Genomic DNA, 15,927 nt, shown 5'->3' on the forward strand with positions numbered 1-15,927 from the left:
CAGGCCGGTGAGCCAAAGCAGAGGATCTTCCTCTACCTTAGCGCCGCGCTCATCGTCGATCGTGCCCCAAGTCGTATCGTCCCTGGCGTCATGGTTGATGGCCGTGGCATCGAGGTCAAGCAACGCCGGTGGAGAAGGACTCAATCTCTTTTTACTTTTTCTATCAAGGTCCTTTTTAGAAAAAAAGAGTGTTTGGTTGTAATTTCAAGTTACTTTGGATCTCTCTCTGTAATCTTTAACCCCCAATTGGAATGAAGCTTCCGGCTCCTTGGACCCACCCCTCTTCAAAATAAAAGCAGGCTCCAGCATGACAACAATTGTCACTGACTAGTAATACTCCACCGCCTCCTCCTATTAGGTCTTGTTTGGTACTAGTGTTTTAGTGGGAATTAGTGGGGATAATACTCTAGAGTATTGGGTGAATCTCTGCTGTCACCCAATCCCCACAAAACCCCATCCCCAATCCACTAGATAGGGGTAGAGTACTGGGGATTGAAAAAATTACACTAAAATTTGAGAAAAAGTGAGGATTAAACTCGCTCGTACTCTAGCACCAAACATGTATTGGGGATAAGTGGGGATTTGAAGTTTGGATCTTATTATCCCCGCTAATTCCCACTAAAACTCTAGTACGCCCTCAAGTGTCTTATATTACAGCCACGTCCCTGCGCTCGAGCGTAGCAAATCGGGACACTTGTAAGGAGTAAATCGAAAATCCACACCTCCACTTTCCGGAAGCATCTCCCCCTGTCTGCGAGATGGATCCTCCCCGGGCGGCCTCCGCCGCCGGCGAGGATGGGAACGAGCGGGTGCTGAGCTACGGGGATGTGGTGCTCCTCCGCTCCGACCTCGCCATCCTCCGCGGGCGCCACTTCCTCAACGACCGCATCATCGCCTTCTACCTCGCCCACCTCTCCTCCGCCTTCGGGGCCAACGACGACGACGGCGCGGACCTCCTCCTCCTGCCGCCCTCCATCCCCTACCTCCTCTCCAACCTCCCGGACCCGGAGTCCGTCGCCATGGTCGCGGAGCCGATCCGTCTCGCCTCCCGCCGCCTCGTGCTCCTCCCCGTCAACGACAACCCCGACGCCTCGCTCGCCGAAGGCGGCTCCCACTGGACGCTCCTCGTCCTCGACGCCACCGCCGGCGCCTCCCGTCCGCGCTTCGTGCATCACGACAGCCTCGGCTTCGTCAACGTCCCCGCCGCGTGCTGCCTCGCCGACGCACTCCGCCCGCTGCTCCCCGACGCCGACAACGGGGCGCCGCTCGTCGAGGGGCCCACCCCGATGCAGGTCAACGGGCACGACTGCGGCGTCTACGTCCTCGCCGTGGCCAGGGCGATCTGCAGCTGGTGGAGGGACCGTCAAGGGCAGCAGCAAGAGGGGGGAACAGATTGGTTCGACACGGTGACGAAGGAGGTGGACGCCGCGAGCGTCAAGGCAATGAGGGCCGAGATGCTGCACCTAATCGCTCGCCTCATCCAAGAGAAGGAGGAGGAGGAGAAGAAGAAGAAGAACATGGACAGGGAGGTCGGCAAAGAAGACTGATCTTACCTGGTCAGTCAGTGAATTCCAAGTTCGCGATTGATATTGCAGTGTGCTTGGAAGGAGTAGTAGCCTAGAACAGAGTACACCCTGTAAGTAGAGTTCTGCAAACTTTTACGGTCAAGTGTCAATTCTTGAGTATGGTTAATGCTGCAATTATACCGTGCTTATGTTTACATGGCGCTGAACTTTGGTGTATGGATGTATCACAACTGTTGGAGTGCACGGGCTTTTGCATTTTGATCGACCGAGTAATTCTGTTATCTCTTATTAGTACTGCAGAAGATGTGTTCATGTTCTCTGATCTTCGATGCTAATTGATCGCACGCGCAAGCTATTTCGATTCAGTATATCTTGTGATTTGTGAAAGCAATGGTTTAGACTTAGATGGTGGAGACCTTGTGTTAATGCTACCTCAAGAATTTTAGAGCTACTCATATATATCTCTGCTGAAAATGTTGGAATGTTCGTAATCCATCATCTACAAGGCAGGCCTGGAAACATAACTCACTGCTTGGAAATGCAGTTTGCAACCAAGACAGAACTCAAAGCTACGACACTTGGTGGTCTATTCTGTTCTTCAGCCGTGGTGCTTGTTTCATCTGTTGGTTTGGCTTCTTTTTTTTTATCACCAATGTCCTGATTGTTTCTGTAAGTTCTATCTTCTATCCTTGCACATCTCTTGTTCACTGCAAAAATTCTCAGGAGATGCATATATTTCCTTTCATCTGGAACACTTTCTGCACCATAAATTTCTCATCCCATTTTATTCATCTTCTAAGAAACATATTTCTTTGTAGTTTCTTGTTGGCACTGTTGACTTGTTTCTGGGCCTTTCAATATCCCAAAAGTCTAAGTCGCTTGTTAGATTTGATTGTGGAGGGGAAGTGACAGTTAACAAACACTGATATTGCACTTCATCGATTTGCACTTTGATGGAAGTTTGAATGATGAGATCGGTTGCTGTAAAATGTTTGCTCTGGTATCCAATGTTTTATTACTATGTTTTTGTACAATGCATACAGTGGGCTACGGTGAGGTGCAGTTTCCTTAAAAGGTAATGGTACAATGTTCCAGATCTATGCAATTTTGCAAAGTGAAACAGGCAGACACTGAGGACTGAGGGTAGCCATCTGGCATCTACCTACCCCCCCAGGAGTCCAAACCTAACAGTCATGCATACCCCCCAGCTACCTTCCTTTCTCCTCTTCTTGTCAGTTCTTCAACACAACTTCCTTCTCGCCCTTCCATTGCATCTACCAGTCTACTGCTGTGACGGAGCACAGAGCACAAGGGTTTAGGTACATGAACTTTATAATTACATTATTTTCCTTCTTTGCTCCAAGTTGTTCATGCATGCATAACCGGAAAATCAAGTTAGCACTTGAAGTTGTCTTGGTTGTTATATTAGTATGTTCTGCATATTTTGTTGCTTGATCTTGATTAACCTTCAAAATTTGGCTAAAGATTGGTTGATTTCACAATTTCAGTTCATGCACTTTACAGATCTAGTAAAGTTTGATCTTCTACTAAGGTTTTCTTTTCTCTTGTGTCGCTCAGTTGCACATACCTTAATTTCTAGCAAAAGGGCATCCATCTGGAATTGCTGTGCTCATAAGTTAAAGCAGTCGGATCCTCTTTCATTAACTCAGTTGTTGTCTTGCTATTTGATATGCAGTTTTCAGCGCAGACTTTTCTGTTACTAGCTGAAATATACAAAGATGAACTACTTTTCAGATAACCTATCTTCATTGTATACTACCTTTGTTTTCCTGTTCAAACAACACCCAACCCCATTTCATATTATGATTGATTAGAATAGTGAATGAATGTCCTCTACTCTTGTCAGTGGAAGATGCAAAGTCAAGAAAAGATAACTGTTGTGAAGCCTGTGCCCTTCAGGCCTTTCTCCAGCTTCAATTCCTTTTCGAAGCTCTTGAAAGACTTCAGTACCACTGGTTCCACGCAGATCACCTGTCCAGAGGAGAGTGTTACAGTTAGGCGGCCAAAGGTGACACGCTTCACACCTCCACCGAGTGATCTATCTAAGGGAATTGCTGTCACCATGGTCAGTGCTTCACTGAAATTCAGTTTATCCTTCTCTGAATTTAGAAAGAAACTTTGTTTATCTGGTAAAGATTTTTTTTGCCACTTCCTCAAAATGACATTTCTAATTTAAGTACACATCTTTCATCTATTGGATGATTTGAAAATATCAATGAATTATAATGTCATCGTATTATAATATGTGCCGTACAGGATGGTGGTTTGGATGCCACACGGGAGCAGATGGTCATCAATACAGAACAGGTAGTCTCATGTGACCATATGACAGTATTCCACAATATCAACAAGCCAATTCACTGTGTGAAAAACCGTCTGTCCTATGATGGCTATAACTGGAGAAAGTATGGGCAGAAGCAAGTGAAAGGGAGCGAGTTCCCACGGAGCTACTACAAGTGCACTTACCCAACCTGCCCTGTCAAGAGGAAGGTGGAGACGACACTAGATGGCCAGATTGCTGAAATTGTGTACAACGGTGAGCACAACCATCCCAAGCTCAATTCTCCTGAGAAGCCAGTTTCATCGACAAGTACAGAGATTGTGGTCACCGACACCCATGACAGCAATGGTGCTGGAGCAGAAGGCCAGTTAGGAGGGCGCAACTGTGGTTTCTCCAATGTAGCAGTGGCATCTAGAAGCAGCTGTGATTGCTCTGATGAATTTGGAAACACTAGTCAGGTCTGTGACTGCAAGAGAAGGTATGTTAGTGTGTTGTCTAATAACAGAATTGAAAATTTCCTTAATTCGGAATTTCTTCATGTTCAGGTTGTGGATTAGAATTGGAAATAGGAGAGTTCATTTTTCTCTTGAACACGCGTTTAGGCACTGATATGCCACAAGTTGTACAGCCAAAACAGTGAAAAACCAAGGCACTAGCTAAGACTAAGAACTGAAAAGAAGAGAAACCATAAACCAAAAGGAAGAGGAAAGAACGGCAAAAGGAACCATACAAATAATCTACATCGAACTGTAGTTATGTTATTATGGTATTGTATTAGGAATAAGGACCAGTTGTTGGCCATTTGTTATCCTATAATGACGAATCTCAGGAAAATATATTAATTATTACTGCGTTGTGTTACCCTTGCAGCGCTCAGCTGATGGCAATTTTGCATAGAAACGAAACCTAGGCGTCCTTCATCTGCTGAGCTGATTATAAACAATGCAGTGTGTCTACCTATCGTTTCATTGGGTTTTCATCTTGCAGCGGAATACCATTATTGCTTAACTCTTTTTTCTTTCTCGAACACGCATCGAAAACCTGATTGAAGTTGCCCTTTTCAGCCGAAAGGAGAAGCAATCAAGTATGGCAAATGACCTGACAGCTTATGTTAAGGGTGCATTCCAGTTGCCAACAGAACACGAGACAGCTGGGGATGCTTCATTCCGTTGGCGCAAGTATGGCCAGAAGGCTGTTAATGGCAATTCATTTCCAAGGTAATACTTGCACAAGTTGAGAACATATAAGTCACCTCCATTAATTCATACCCATAATTGCCTTGTTTGGGAGGAAATTTTCAAGTACCAGTAATAATAATGTTGTGTTTGTGTTTATATACTGAAACGTCAACCCTGAATTATATAGCTATGCTAACTCCTCTACCTGAAGTGTCGTTGTTTACAAGCTGTTGCTGAACTCAAGTACGAATCATAGGGCTATACCAACTCTACCTGAAGTGTTGTTTACACGTGGTTGCTGAACTTGCAGGAGCTACTATAGATGCAGCACAGCGAGATGCAATGCGCGCAAGTTTGTGGAGCGTTCGTCTGATAATTCACTGTTAACCACATACGAGGGAAGGCACAACCACGGGGGACTTTGAAGATGAAACAATGATACTTAGATTCAACTGTAGGAAGTATATGGTGCTTGTTATGGTGCTTCATTTACAATACTCCTAGTGTGTTTGTTATGGTGCTTAAGTATTCAGAACAGAAAAATGCAATGTTTACCATTTTTAATAATGCTACTCCCAAGTAATATGGATCGGAGTGAGTACTGAACAATGGATCCATCTCAAGATCAATGTATTCCGAGCAGCATCACGGACAAGTCCTAGATATCATCATACTCAGCACCAAAAATATACTAGCCGTAATCTGCCCTTCATATATATTTCCGTACATTCGAGACAAAAGCACATCTCCGTACATTCGAGACAAAAGCACATCTCCGTACATTCTAGACAAAAGCAACTTGTCAACGTAAATCAAATCAATTTGTTCCACACTCAAATCATACGGACAGGAAAGATTACAATGAATAGGTCTAGCACACTATAAAATCTCCTCTCGGGTGCACAATTAGCTGGATTACAACACACGCCACACACACGCACAATCCAATACCGACTAGAAGTGGATACAGAATCCCAAGGGGATACCAAGCAAGCCAACAGCGCACCAGCCCACCTTACAGATGCTACTCGGCACCATTGCCTGGATGCCTGCAAGGATATAAGCTATCATATCACAAAGGCAAGGAGAAACGCACAAGTAAACAACTCTGAAACAGTCCTACCTCCAAGATGTTGTCAGGTTCCGGGTTTTCCGGTCTAATTGAACGTTCTCCATAGCGCTGGTTGTACGCAACACTTCTTCCGAGATATCGTCGTCATAGCCCCAGTTGTACTCCTCTTTCCTTGTATTGGAAGCGGAAGAACCCCCTCTTCTGTCTGAATGTCCAAAGCTTTTGTTTTATAATTTAGAAAGCAACAAAAATATGTGTGTGTGCATGTGACAGAATGAATAAACTACATGTCAGGTACCTGATGTCTGCGACGATGGCATTTGCCTGGCAAGTTAAACAGTAAGTGTTACCCACATTGAGGAAACAAAAAGACAAACAGCTGCAACAAAATATCAGTAGGTGTAACTAACCTTCCCATAGGAGGCATGCCCCCGACTGAAGATGAAGACGGTGGCCTCCTCATGTTCCGATTATCATTATTCAATGTTGGGTCAGACTCAGAATTGACCATTCTCCTACCAGCCATTCTTGTTTGAGACAAATTCTACAAAACAAAACAATTCAGAGTAAACCAAGTATGCACCGATGGCAGATTAAGGTATTTTAGTAACTTTATTTGGAGAATAATAGGTATGTTGTCAACAAATTAGTCCAGGTATCTTGTAACTCCTATGTCAAAATTTCAAAAGGATAACATCTAACTTTTACACAGTTATAAGATCCACTGAGCACCATAGCAATTGTTTACACAATTATAATGTCCTAACCAAGCATCGTAAATCCTTTTGTTACGATTAGACATGCATTTTTTCACAGGTTAGTTTATTCACATGCAAACACTACTCAAGATGAAGGCCACCTTTCTGGGTAAGAGAGATATTAACCTCATATTTAAGATATCCTTCAAGAACATCTAAAAGCATTGGACCACTCTCAGCACTCCTGCTCCCTTCAGGTCCGTTTTTGTTAGAAAAATCCTTTAGTTCATTCTTCCAAAAGTCCTTGGGCTGATTAACAGTACAAGACACATATTAGTGCATGCTGATATTTGAGAAACACGACTAAGATATATAAAGTATAAGAAATGGTTACCAGATTACATTCCGGCAAATAAACTTTCATGGTGTGACTTAGCTGGGCCCACTCCAAGTATTCACCTATAAGTGCTGTTAATAACCTACCTGCAAGCAACAGATGTTTTAGGATGTGAACCACTCAGCCTACACAGCTTGCGAACTTTTGCCGAATGAAGTGTTAAGCATTGAAGACATGTGATGAGAATGGAAGCGACATAGGCAAAGTCAATAAGTTGCATTTTACAAATGCTCCATTGAAGTGTTGAACAAACATCAGTGCAGAAGCATGAAAGCTAAAAGGCCGGCAACACAGGAATAAAGAGGATAGATATTTCAGTAGCGCAGACAACTAAAAATGATATGCAAGAAATCACTTTGACCTCTATTATTGGTAGCTAAAAAGGTTAAGAAGCTAAAATCTGCAACTATTTACAGAGGAGAAATATCATCATGCAATACGTGTTGATCTAGTATATGTCTAGAATATTCAAGAACAACAGTATAAAAATCCTAGAGTGCTGAATATACAAGAGAAGATCTTAGCAACAGATACAGTCCATCAATTTAATAACCAGGGGACAAACCTGACGGTGAAGCATGCAGTTGCTTAGCACGGTCATTGCAGCTACCAAGCAAAGCAGGATTCCCACCATCTTCATTCTCCTCTGCCACACGATCCTCGTCTTCTATGGCCTCAAACACACTTGCTCTCAGCTCAGCCTGGTCATGCAAGACACAATGACATCAACAACAGCATCAAAGCCTTTTTCCCAAGCAAGGGGTTGCTAGATATGAAACCGAACAAAAACATAATTAGGCGTGTAAGACACATGATGCAAAAATATGATGCCTTCTGCCGGAATGAGCCTTTCCATGTAAATCATGCCTTATGCCAGAATGAGCCTTTCCATGTAAATCTAAAAAGTAATGCAGGCATGCGGATTTCATCGAACATAACCTAGGTTTACTAGATAAGGAAACAGCATATATGATTCTGTCGAACATAACCTAGGTTTACCAAATACGGGACAACATCACAGCTTCGGTCCTTTACCCAACAATTAATGGTCAAGCGTGCCTAGGCATGCGGTTAAGTGCTAGGCATGTGGTTAAGCGTTAGGCATGCGGTTAAGCGTGTCTAGGTGCTAGGCAACAGCAAAACGGCTAGCGCGTAGTCATGCGATGTGTGCCTAAAGAGTGCCTAGGCGTAGAGCTTAGGGTAAAATAGGCTCTAGGCAGAGGCAAAACTAGGAATTAACACCTACCGCTCTTTTGAACCTTGACACTGAAAAATGTAAATTTGTTGCATAGGTTTAACTGAACTACACACCCAAATGTTCTATTTTGCAGAATAATAGAAGGGAGCATCGTCAACATAGGATAGAGAAACAGTTAATGCTCAATTCTTATAGTGCAAAAGGAGATGTGATAGGATCGTAGCACTGTCCACTGAGGTCGTCCAGTGATGCAGGCACCCCGCAAGAACACATTTTCTTCCATGCAGTCTAATCGTCTGCGGGAGTGAGATTACTGTTCGGCTGTCCAGCAACCTGAACAAGAAAGGAAGCAGTAGCACCCAGACAAAATCTCGGCCTTTTCTCAAACCATAAAATGGTTCCACGTGGAATTTGAAATGCATAGTGAATCTAGCAGGAACGGGGCGCCCAAGGTTAAAACTTTCTACAAACAAAGGGAGCATTTTTTCCCCCATTTCAGTTCCGATGGGGGGAAAAGAGAAGATGCAAGATTTGGTGGAGGGGGGCGGCGGACCCGCGAAATGTCGAGATCCTGGAAGGACGTGGGAGGGGAGGAGAGGCAGATCTGTCCCTAGCCCTAGCCCTAGTGGATCGGAAGTGAGGGGATGGGCAGTTACTGACCCTAATCTTGGCGAGGACGCCCTTCTTCTCGAGGGTGCGGGTGACGAGCGTCTTGAGCTCCATCATCTCCCGCGCGTAGTCGTCCATGGCTCTCCTCTCCTCGCTTCTCTTCTCTCTCAAGGCGAGGCGGAGCAGCCTCTGCGGGGGAAGAAAGAGATGCGAAGAAGAAGAAGGAAGAAGAGGAGCAGGGGGAGTTCTCGTCTAGTAGTTTAATTTACCAGAGGACCCCGGCGGTGAATTTATGACAGGTGGGCCATTGAGATGGACGCCTTTTTTTGCAATGGGGCCCTCCCAAGAATTTATGAAAATAGTTCCATATTTCCGGAAGCAAATTTGGTGCACTAGTGCTCTCAGTTTTCAAAATATTTAAAAACTGTATCTCTACGTTCCAAAAAACCATCACATTTATTTCATGAATACATAATATTCATGCAAAGTTTCGGTAGAAATTGCATTGTATTTTGAGCTACAGGAAAAAACAAATTTGTGGCTACGTATAGAGGTATATATTTATCAGAAATTTGTCTTTTTTGTATAGCTTAAAATATAACATATTTTTCTCCAAAATTTCTACCGTACCTTCAGAATGTTTATATGTATGTGGGTATTTAAATTCATATTTTTTAAAAAATTCAAAAAATAGGATTTTTAAAAATCAGGAGCACTTGTGCTCATGTGCCAAATACACTTTTTACTTATTTCCATGGATTGCTGAAGATATTAGACATGTGAACTGTGATTAATATAAATAGTATAGATGTGAGAAATAATAGTGCAATACATTATGATAGAATTAAATCATAACTATCAACTAAATAGTGGCATAAAATAGTTTTACCTTTTCGTTGTTATCTCACTAGGGATACGAAAGAATATATATGGTTTTAGTGAAAAAATGTGATCTGGTAAATAGTATATTTGATATTCAATATCATATGAAGGTAACAAAGTCAATACTTCATTTATTCTTAAATCTAGTTTGCAAAGTTTTCTCTTACCAGAGAAGTACTTTTAAGATGTGTTTCATTATCTCTATGATAAGTCGTGATGCCCATATGAATGTGAATCAACCACTATATTTTTGTGTCAATATTTTCTTGTCTTATGAAGCTATATTTGTGGCACCATGTTTATGAGAGTAGTGAGTATAAGAAACATGTTTACATTACTTTACAAACACTTAGATTTATTTATTCCAACATAAAAAATATTTATATTGCTTGCATTCTTAGTTTACACTAGTAATCTTGCAAGCATTGCACGTGTTTTGCAATACACATCTCAACCAAGGCTCAACAAAAATAGTTCTAAGCATTCATAGGTTTCATAGGGTAGGATGGCATGGGCGATGCTCGGAGCTGCTGGCGGGCCCTACGGGGTGGCGGATATGTGGGTGGTGGTCAGGGAGAGGCGGGGGAAATTGTTTGCCCGGCAGCGCTGCCTTCTCGGGTGGTGGGAACAACGAGGCAGCGATGGGTGGCGACGGGTGGTAGCAGCGACGAATTGGAGGAAGGGGAAGCAAAGAGGCGACGTGGAGCTTTTTTGGAGCCGCGTCTCGCTGACACCCAGGCCCGTGTCGTTTCCACCTCCTGCCAGCGCCCCTCTCGCCCTCATGTTGGTTGGCAGTGGGTTGGGAGCGCCGATAGTGAAATCGGCTAGTGCCGGGCCAAAAAGAACTTTGGGGAGGCCGACTAGAAGCAATGAAAAACGCCGAAACCCCACAAGGCCATTGGGAGGGGGAGGGATTTTGGGGGCCAACTCAAGATGCTCTAGCTCCTCCATATTGCATCCCTTTGTCTCCTTTCGCCGTGATTTGTCCATAAAGGTTCACAACACCTACACACCAAAGACATCGAAAAGTGATAAAATCATAACAGAACTAATAATTGTGAAATCTCTTAAAAAAATAAAACAGTACTTGTAATCATGCATTTTAGGATATAGTCAAAGCTAGAAGAGCATGTAATGAGACCTTGCTCTTTGATGGGTAGAAAAAAGTCAAGAACTGGTGCGACAAGTTTTGCTCACGTGTCCTTCATACTACACGGAAAGTCTCAAAAGCACACAGAGGCACGCCCGCAATCACCGCGCTCGTGCTAACCCTGGTAACAACAAAAAGCCGATAGGAAAAATTGCGGTGGGGAAACTGAAGGCCTAGCGCATTTTTTCCGCGTGGTGCATTGCTATCCGCCGCTTCCTCTCGTGGACGGCAGGTAGAGTGAAACTCTTCAGTACATTAACATACAATGGATAATTTACTGGGATAAGGTGCGGCACAAAATGCTTTGTGTTTCCTATTAGAACCGTGAAACACTTAATTACAACTAGAGGTATTAAGCCTGAGGTTAGTGGCAGTCAAATCATATTTTTCATTCATTTAAGATACAACATTTTATTTGGATTACAATGCTATTACACTGCATCCACTTTTAGGGGTCTCATCTAATTCCAAAATTATAGATGCAGAAATTGAGCTAATCTTAATATAACCCTATTCTTGAGGGCCTCACAATTCTGTGACTATTGTAATGCGACAACGACATGCCTAACATCCTCCGCGACACGGGCACCATCCTCCATGCAAGGTACTACGACACGATAGTGACATGACCTCCATCCTCCATGAGCATTACGGTGTCGACATCGTCCAGATGCATGCCATTCTCCATGCACGATTGTATCTCAAAGGGATGCCAGATCAATTATAATCGGGAATGGAGGTGGATGTGGAGGTGAATGTGAAAGAACAAGATGCAACATGGTATGAAGAAGACCATACCTTGAAATAGTTGACATTGGTGCACCAATGCGACATGGAGGTTGTGCTAGATCAGGAGATCGTACCCGACATGGACAACCTTCAAATCTTTAACTTGCTCTTCATCTCCTGCCATGACTAGAGTGGGGAGGGCGGTTAGTAGCACAAATGGGAGTTGGTGAGATCTATTTTTTTCTAATCTAGGGTATGTCTTGCCTTCAGATCTAATTTATCTCCGGTGGTGTACTAAGTGGGGAGTACAGTGGGCACGAAGTGTTCCCTGTATTATATAGCAAAGAACGACCGGAAAGTGGGGTTATGGTTTGTTTATGGGCTCTAGAACAAGTGTGACAGCTATCTGTGTCGCGGTAACACAAAGGGCCCATATAAAGACAATGCATGGCTCGACAAAGGTGGGCCGTACTTGTCAGCGTAACATGTTTGTCCATTCTCCAGTTTTGACCAATTTTTAGTGCCGCTTCCAATGGATGTCATAATGCTAAATGCCTCCCTTAATCTGCCATGACATTACCGGGTGACGGGCTTTCCAACCGTGCATATATATTTGTCGGCATGGGATATAGCACGCTGAAATTCTGTGTACCAGCCCTGCTTGTTGTCGGGATTCCTCATCCGCCGGCCAAAAAACTTTTCCAGGCGACTACGACTAGTGTCGTCCAAAAAATATGCCAGGTAAGTGGGCTTTTTTGTAGTGAAATTTATAAATCTTGACCAAACTAACTTGATCTAAAGATCAAAAGTCTTATGTACAGTCGTGGTGGAAAGCACCTTTTTAATGATTTGCTTACTTTTATGTGGAACATGGTATAATCTTTGAGAGGACACTTCCCTTCTTAACTCAATTAAATAGGATGGACGAAAGAAATAACCATACTATAACTAATTTGGTTAACAATATATTAGACACATCGGACCTCTCAAAGGGGATGGTGGGGGCGATATTGACTACATGTTATATCCTAAACCAAGTTCCCATGAAGAATAAATATATAACTCCATTTGAGGAAAAGGAGAATAAAATGTTAAAACTATCTTACTAATGGATTTGGGGTTGTTTGGCTAAAGCCAATATGTCAATTCCCAAGAAGTGCAAGCTTGGACAAAACCCATGGATTGTGTTTTTTGGGCTATGATTTTCCATAGCATTTGTTATAAGTTCTTGATACTAAAATACGAGGTACCCGACATGCATGTTGGTACACTCATGAAGTCGAATGATACGACTTTATTTGAGAATATCTTCTTTATTCTTGGAGAAAAGTTTCCCAGAATTCTTTTTTTGTATGATTGGTGGATAGGGGAGAATCCCTTAGTGAGAGATAACCTTGTCTTTTTGACATATGTGACACCACAATGGTGAGGGCTGGCTGCTCCAATTTTGAAGAACATTTGGGGAGGCAAATTGGTTCAATGGGGTGCGATGTTGGAAGAGATAGAGTATGAGTTCCCCACCAATGCTCATGATTTGGTGTCTTGGGCCATCAAGCCTTCGGGCATTTTTTAATCCTTTGTATCAGAAAACCCTTCAAAATGATTTATCCCTAGTGGCCAAATTCTCTCGGTCAACCAAGATGCCAGCCAAAAGTGTTTACCTAGCAGCTGGCTACCAGCCGTTTACCGACTAGGGACCATATCCTAATTAAACAAGGTTCCTAGATGGCAAGTGTGCTCTTTGTAGAGACTTGGAAGACTCCAATCACATATTCTTCGGGTGTGTGTTAGTAAGGTGTATGTGGAGTGGAATTCATAACATGTTCAATGTTCATTGCAACCCTTTCTCTTATTCGCAGTTTTGGGCACTATCAAAGCTAGACTATTTGGAACATGGTACCAAGCAGGGGCGGATCCAGCGTGTAAGCCAAGGGGGGCAGCTGCCCCCACTCAATTTTCACTTTCTTTGCAATATGCCATGCCAAATAGTGATTTGCCCCCACTTAAAAAAGAAAATTGTTCTAATTAGCACATCTTTGCCCCCTCTAAAATTCTTTCCTGGCTCCGCCCATGGTACCAAGTTTTCCATTGTGGGTTCTTTCTCTCGCTGTCGATGCCTTTTGTTGCTGCACTGGCGACTCCTCTCAAGACCCTAAGGACCAGGCGGCCATCCATATGCTGCTGGCGGCGCTTCGTCAACTGTAGAGAGAAACCCACTCTGCGGCGATCGTCTCAACGCTCCCTAGTTATCTCTTGTGATGAATTTTAGATGTTTATCTTATCACATCCGAAGTGTTTGCCTGAGTAAACTTGGGCCAGAGGCCATACTGTAACCGTTTAAGGGCTACCCTCAACTTGTTATCCTTTATGAGAACTCATCATGATTTATTGATTGAAAGTCAGGCATATTCGATGCCTTTTATCTAAAAATAAGTGTCTGATTCACTATTGATGAGCATAGTCTACGTGCCACTTTCCATGGAGGTAGGGAGGACACAACAAGGGGTGGCCGGGTGAGGAGCAACGCAGGCGCCTTGAAACACCAACAAATCAAGGGAGGAGTGATGGAGCGAGTAGGGTCGGTGAGCGAGGCATGACACACTTATGGGAGGACAACGATGGTGTAGACTTAGCAGAAGGAGTGTGGCATCGTGCTCCTGGATGCCAACCAAGTAAAACAATTTTCTGTACTACTCATTAGGAGTAGGACGTCTTTAGAAAAAATGTACAAAAAATATATTGTTAAGGGTGTGTTTGGTGGCCTGAGTCAACCCAGAAAATCTCACCTCATCCCAATTTTACCAACTCAGATTGTGTTTATTAGGTTGAATGGGGCGGGTAGAGCTTAGCTCACCTCATACGAATAAGGGCTCCCGGCCTGGCCAGGTTGTGAAGCTCAAATCGAGCTTCACAACCCAGCTTGGCTGAGTTCATCCCGCAGACTATCTCGAAAATTACGCAGCGCACCCCCCAGACCGAAGCCCGTCTCCCGCACCGCACCCGCACACTCCCGAGCAGCTCTCCAGCAGTTCAGCACCCGCACCCGCTCCCTCGACCCTCCCCTGGCTACCGGCCGCCTCCGCTCCCCCCCATGGCCGCCGGCCTCCGCCGCTCCTCCCATGGCCATCGGACTCCCCTGGCGCCCCTCCCTTGGACGCCTCTCCCCGGGCGTCCCTCTCCTCGCCCAGGACCGGCCGCCGGTGCCCCGACCGCCCTTCCAGCTCGCCTGCGACCAGGCGGCCGGGAATCGGAGATCCTCGGCCCGGCCAACCACCCTCCGTCGTGCAGAAGCCCCCATGACCGCCGCTGTCACCCCTCCCTGCTCCGGTCGTCGCCCATCGTCGCGCCTCCCCTGCCCTGGTCGCTGCCCGCCGGCGCCCCTCCCCTGGCCGCTGCCCTCCGCCGGCCCTTCCATGACCGCCGCCGCCCCTTCCAGGGCCCCCGACCGCCGCCGCTTCTCCGCTGGCCGCCGACTGGCTTCTCATGAAAGCTGTAGAGAAATAGGACTCGATTGCTTTTCTTTTTCTCTTCTCCAGGGTCTTTTTTGCAAAATAGCTAGACCATTTTGTAAAACTGCTATGCAATATTCTCAGCTCAGCACAAATGCTACCAAACAACATCTCAGTGAAGCATATCTCAACGCATACAAGCTGCTAAACACATGATAAAATCTCGCCTCAACTCGGCTGGGGTCAACATGTTGAGAGGAGATAGACATTCTTTGTTGCCCCGGGCTACCAAACACACCCTAAACACCCGGAGTCGAATGGTATTCGCACCCGGAGTCGAGGCACTATGAGTGATAATGTGACCTCCCATTATGGGTATATGCTGCATTGTGACACTGTTAGAGTACGAAATGGGCTTGGGCTGGCGGTATAGCCCGTTAGTCTTAGGGTTAATTAGAGATAAGGGTCGTTTGCTTAGGGGTCAAGTAAACCTCTCTATATAAGGAGAGGAGACGTATCAATCTAATCAAGAAAGAATTAAGAAGGAAATCCCTTCCCTCTTGCCCGGCCGTGGGCAAAAGGCCCCCGGTCGGCCTTCTCGCGCCTCGCAGCCCTCTCTCTCCCTCCCAAACCCTAGCAGCACCATAACACTTGGTATCAGAGCCAGCTTTCCCGGGTTCGATCATGTCCAGCCCTCCACCGAGTTCTTCCCACCCGCCGCCGCCACACTTCGACGT

At 44.8% G+C, this 15,927-nt stretch overlaps 1 protein-coding gene and 1 pseudogene across 2 annotated transcripts; one reads left to right on the forward strand and one right to left on the reverse strand.

The window, feature by feature from the left end:
- The first annotated feature begins 671 nt into the window (after positions 1 to 671).
- Positions 672 to 5,589, forward strand: LOC127300210 (WRKY transcription factor 44-like; annotated as a pseudogene).
- Positions 5,590 to 5,805: 216 nt separating this feature from the next.
- LOC127300209 (protein TONNEAU 1b) lies at positions 5,806 to 9,227 on the reverse strand. Of its 2 annotated transcripts, none has more exons than XM_051330293.2 (8): positions 9,032 to 9,227; positions 7,739 to 7,874; positions 7,171 to 7,259; positions 6,963 to 7,085; positions 6,489 to 6,622; positions 6,377 to 6,402; positions 6,130 to 6,297; positions 5,806 to 6,055 (listed from the first exon to the last, which is right to left on the reverse strand). In XM_051330293.2, the coding sequence occupies exons 1-7, from the start codon at positions 9,116 to 9,118 to the stop codon at positions 6,164 to 6,166; spliced, it is 729 nt and encodes a 242-aa protein (XP_051186253.1). In that variant the 5' UTR covers positions 9,119 to 9,227; the 3' UTR covers positions 5,806 to 6,055; positions 6,130 to 6,163. The 2 variants fall into 2 exon arrangements, with proteins under 2 accessions (XP_051186253.1, XP_051186252.1); XM_051330292.2 differs by having other exon boundaries at positions 6,130 to 6,283; positions 9,032 to 9,222.
- Positions 9,228 to 15,927: the final 6,700 nt, after the last annotated feature.

Source organism: Lolium perenne, chromosome 5, assembly GCF_019359855.2.
Source record: "Lolium perenne isolate Kyuss_39 chromosome 5, Kyuss_2.0, whole genome shotgun sequence".
Taxonomy (NCBI): Eukaryota; Viridiplantae; Streptophyta; class Magnoliopsida; order Poales; family Poaceae; genus Lolium; species Lolium perenne.

Bases quoted from the DNA above. Each gene is read 5' to 3' on its own strand.
- LOC127300209 (XM_051330292.2), bottom strand. From the start codon at position 9,118: ATGGACGACTACGCGCGGGAGATGATGGAGCTCAAGACGCTCGTCACC. The intron at 6,623-6,962 runs GTTAATATCTCT...TTTGTTTTGTAG, and splicing joins AAGGATATCTTAAATATGAG to AATTTGTCTCAAACAAGAAT. The intron at 6,403-6,488 runs GTTAGTTACACC...TTAACTTGCCAG, and splicing joins GGCATGCCTCCTATGGGAAG to GCAAATGCCATCGTCGCAGA.